General features: G+C 44.5%; 1 protein-coding gene across 6 annotated transcripts in view; it reads left to right on the forward strand.

Moving 5' to 3' along the window:
• The window catches only part of eya4 (EYA transcriptional coactivator and phosphatase 4), a 79,125-nt gene that overhangs the window by 67,215 nt on the left and 6,910 nt on the right, over positions 1–5,000 (forward strand). For all 6 annotated transcript variants that reach the window (XM_048250289.1, XM_048250288.1, XM_048250290.1 and 3 more), the window contains 3 exons: positions 2,307–2,396; positions 3,769–3,827; positions 4,655–4,815. In XM_048250289.1, coding sequence (XP_048106246.1) covers positions 2,307–2,396; positions 3,769–3,827; positions 4,655–4,815 — 310 coding nt within the window. The remainder of the gene's footprint in view (positions 1–2,306; positions 2,397–3,768; positions 3,828–4,654; positions 4,816–5,000) is intronic.

Raw genomic sequence — 5,000 nt, forward strand, 5'->3', positions numbered from 1 at the left:
ATGTTTGAATTCTGCAGACTGTGTCTCTGTGTGTGTGTGTGTGTGTGTGTGTGTGTGTGTGTGTTCTGGATTTCACTGCATATCTGGTTGTATGAGAAAAAGAGTAGTTGTAACTGGGGGGCCAGCATTGTGGATCTACTCTTCTGTGACTTAAACTGCCTGCAGGCCTCTTGTGTGATGACCTGCCATCTAGATTGGTCAGTGCTATTGTCATTGTTATTACACACAGTGTGTGTGTGTGTGTGTGTGTGTGTGTGTCTGTGTGTGTGTGTGTGTGTGCATGCGTGTGTGTGTGTGTGTGTGTGTGTGTGTGTGTGTATGTGTGTGTGTGTGTGTGTGTGTGTGTGTAAGTGCACTTTTTAAATTGCACTGTGTATGTGCGATATGGACCCTAGGATATTGAATGGTTTCCATAGAGATGTAAACGACGGTACCATGACTACTGTGTTGAGTCTGGTCGTGTTCTGCTGGGTTCTATGTGGGAGCTTTGGAACAGGAGCACACATAGCATGATGCATGATGTTGGCGTTGGTTCTGCTCATGTTCTGTGTTGCTGTGTTATTGTGCCTCTGTGTTGGTCAGATCTCTTTGTGCCTCTAAGGTGAGTGTTGGAGTCCGGTTCTCTTGGTTCTGTGTCCGGTTCTCTAGGTTCTGTGTCCGGTTCTTTAGGTTCTGTGTTAATGGCGGTCCAGTATGTGTAGGGTTGGACTGGGTTCTGTGCTGAAGATAAGTGTTCTGGTGGGTCCATTGTGGTTCTCTGATTGCAGTCCTGTTCTGGATCTAGTGGGTCCTTTGCGGTTCTCCAATTGCAGTCCTGTTCTGGTTGTTTTTTGCGGTTCTCTAAGTGCAGTCCTGTTCTGGTTTTTGCAGTTCTCCAATTGCAGTCCTGTTCTGGTTGGTTTTTGCGGTTCTCCAATTGCAGTCCTGTTCTGGATCTGGTGGGTCCTATGCGGTTCTCCAATTGCAGTCCTGTTCTGGTTGTTTTTTGCGGTTCTCCAATTGCAGCCCTGTTCTGGTTGTTTTTTGCGGTTCTCCGATTGCAGTCCTGTTCTGGTTGGTTTTTGCGGTTCTCCCCCAGCAGCAAGGTCTGTTTTGGAACTATTCTCGTCCAGCTGAGGCTTTAGCCAATCACAGGCCTACAAGCTGAACATCCCCCCCACCCACCCAAACCCCCCCCCATCACCTATGATGGTTTTTACAGCCGGGCCCCATTTGGCAGGAGCCCCAACACCCCCACACACCCCCACAGCACACACAGGTCTCTCTCTCTCTCTCTCACACACACACACACACGCACACACACCTTTGCCATTATCATTGCATTCATACTCGCGCCACACACATAGTCCCCTTACTAGGTCCAAATCACTAATTACTATCTCTCTACCTTTCCTCCTCTCTATCCTCCTCTCTTTCCTCCTTTCTTTCCTCCTCTCTTTTTCTCCACCTACTGCATCCTCCTCTTTTCCTCCTCCCTTTTCCTCCTCTTTTCCTTCTCTCTTTCCTCTTTGTCTCTAGCACTCTTTCTCTTTTCTGTCTATTTCTTCTTCACTCCATCACGTCTTTGTTTGCCTCTTTTTCTCCTCTTTCCATCACGCTGTCTCAATTCTCACTTCCTTTCACTTTCATTCACTCTTTCCTCTCTCTCCTTCTCTCTCTCCCTCTCTCTTTCTCTCTCTGAAAGGGGGATGTTGATGGGTTGGGACAAGTGTGGCCAGTCTGTCATCATGTGCTTAGATTGGGGGAACATACCAATCCTGGGGGGCAGGGGAGTGGGCTGGTGTGTGTGTGTGTGTGTGTGTGTGTGTGTGTGTGTGGGCCTTAAGTTGGCCTGAAGACCAAGGCTGTTCGGCCACGCCCCAGTGCTTCCCTGACCACAAAAAAATCCCGACATCTACTCTGACTGACCAGGAAGGCAGGTTAAACCAGCGGTCAGAATCATGATTACCTCAGGCAAAGGCTTCCATAACCATAGCTAGGAGTTCTAGGAATGGTGACCAAACCACTGGAATCTGTTTTGGGGTGTGTGTGTGTGTGTGTATGTGTGTTCCTGTGTCTCTCTTCACGGGCCTGTCAAAATTAAGGCCCAAAAATACACTTTACAAAATAACTAGACCAGGAGAGGCTAGACACTACGAGGAGATATTAATGATGATGATGATGATGATAGCAATGGTGTTTTTTTTTGATAGTTTTGGATAATTGGATATTTGTGATGATGACAATGGCAATAATGATGGTTGTAATAGTGGTTGTGATGATGATGATGAGGATGATGATGATGATGATGATGATGTTCCCCTCAGGATCCTCCACTGGCTGTAACGCTGGGTTTGCGGATGGAGGAGATGATCTTCAATCTCGCAGACACTCATCTATTCTTCAACGATCTGGAGGTATACCTCTCCTCCCTCCTCTCTCCCTCCTCTCTGTGCAGTCCTTCTCTTGTCCTCTCTCCCTCATCTCTGTGCAGTCCTTCTCTTGTCCTCTCTCTCTCATCTCTGTGCACTCCTTCTCTCGTCCTCTCTCTCATCTCATCTCTGTGCAGTCCTTCTCCCTCATCTCTGTGCAGTCCTTCTCTTGTCCTCTCTCTCTCATCTCTGTGCAGTCCTTCTCTCGTCCTCTCTCTCTCATCTCTGTGCAGTCCTTCTCTCGTCCTCTCTCTCATCTCTGTGCAGTCCTTCTCTCGTCCTCTCTCATCTCTGTGCAGTCCTTCTCTCATCCTCTCTCCCTCATCTCTGTGCAGTCCTTCTCTCGTTCTCTCTGACCTGACTGACTCCTCTCTTACCCCTAGAGTGTTAAACACATCTACTCTTACTTCTTTTCTATGTTGGCTCAGTTTTAAATTATTCTCTTACCCTCTCTTCATCTCTCTCTCTCTCTCTTCATCTCTCTCTCTCTCTCTCTCTTTTTCTCTCTCCCTCTCTTCATCTCTCTCTCTCTTCTCCATTCCCGTCTTTTTTTTTACCTCTTCTCTGACTCCCGTTCCTTTCCTTGCCTTCCTCTGTGCTCTTTTTTCTCTCATTCCCTCTCTCTTTCTCTGCATTCCCTCTCTCTTTCTCTCATTCCCTCTCTTTCTCTCATTCCCTCTCTCTTTCTCTGCATTCCCTCTCTCTTTCTCTCATTCCCTCTCTCTTTCTCTGCATTCCCTCTCTCTTTCTCTGCATTCCCTCTCTCTTTCTCTGCATTCCCTCTCTCTTTCTCTTATACCAACCCCTTCCTTTCTCACAAAATCTGTCCTTGGGTCATTTCCTGTCCTTCTCATTCTCTTGCTCAGTTCCAGCGTTTGCTGCTAATCATGGGAGCCTTGCGCCATCTGCTGGCTTGTTTGAACTGACAGCAGCTTGCAGCATTTAAAAGCTACTCAACAGTTTCATTCAGTGAAATGAGAATATGGCTTTTGTCCTCCAACATGTTTTAGTATGTTCTGTTTTACAGTCAGAAAGGTCCACATCACACATATATGTAATAAAGCATTCACAGTTGCATTTTAAAGGTCCACATTACACATATATGTAATAAAGCATTCACAGTTGCATTTTAAAGGTCCACATTACACATATATGTAATAAAGCATTCACAGTTGCATTTTAAAGGTCCACATCACACATATATGTAATAAAGCATTCACAGTTGCATTTTAAAGGTCCACATCACACATAAATGTAATAAAGCATTCACTGTTGCATTTTGGTGTAAATCTGTTTTTATCAGGTTTACTTACATATTTTCACCTGTCAGAGTAACAACAGTATGTGTGTCTCTCAGGAATGTGACCAGGTCCACATTGATGACGTGTCGTCAGATGATAATGGTCAAGACCTCAGGTGAGCATGAGCAGCTCTGTCCTTGTCTTGTCCTTACTGCCTATTCCTGTAGTATTCAGGCCTCAGACTCACTTTATAGCACTGTACAGTCTGTCGTCCTTACTGCCCATTACTGTAGTATTCAGGCCTCAGACTCACTTTATAGCACTGTACAGTCTGTCGTCCTTACTGCCCATTACTGTAGTATTCAGGCCTCAGACTCACTTTATAGCACTGTACAGTCTGTCGTCCTTACTGCCCATTACTGTAGTATTCAGGCATCAGACTCACTTTATAGCACTGTACAGTCTGACACAACAGCAATGGTGTTGCACATTTGACTGAAGTTAAATGTCATGACGTTTGTGGAAGCAGAGAGAGTTATTGTCTGATTGTCAATGAGCAGAGAGAGTTATTGTCTGACTGTCAATGCTATTGTTATTAATGGAACAAATAGTAGTAAAGGGAAACTGCAAAGCATTTTTAAATGTTATGTCACGCAATGTCTTGTAGAGACATGATTATAGTTGATTCTTGTTCTGATAAAAAGCTTGCAGTTACGTCCACATACTGCTTACAGTTTTAGCTGTTGGAGTTGATAGCTCACAAAAATGAATTGTTGTTATAAAACAAAATGAATGTAATAACATCTTATAATTCATGAATATTGTTGTAACTGACAAGAATAACAGCTTCTAAAACACGATTATTGTTGTTGTTGACGGTACTTAAATTTTCTAAAACACGATATTGTTGTTATTGACTACTTACAGCTTATAAAACACGATTACTGTTGTTGTTTACAGTTGTTACAGCTTATAAAACATGATTATTGTTGTTGTTGACAGTACTTACAGTTTTGCAACTGATGGCTTCCATGCAGCTGCGACCAGCGCAAGCCTCTGCCTAGCAACGGGCGTTAGGGGCGGAGTCGACTGGATGAGGAAGCTGGCTTTCCGTTACCGGCGAGTAAAGGAGTTGTATACCACATACAAAAACAATGTCGGCGGTAAGCTAATAGGTGCTAACACAAAGTTAAGGCCAAGGGATGCCATGTCATCAACAGTGCTTACATGTTTCAATAAATCCAGATGTAATTACCAGGATGTTTGAGGAAAAGCTGAATGGAAAGAGATGAAGATAACTTACACTGGTTCTTACGGAAACAGCTTTTGCCTGTTTCATGCAATGGGC

The sequence above is a fragment of the Alosa alosa genome, chromosome 8 (genome assembly GCF_017589495.1).
Source record: "Alosa alosa isolate M-15738 ecotype Scorff River chromosome 8, AALO_Geno_1.1, whole genome shotgun sequence".
NCBI lineage: Eukaryota > Metazoa > Chordata > Actinopteri > Clupeiformes > Clupeidae > Alosa > Alosa alosa.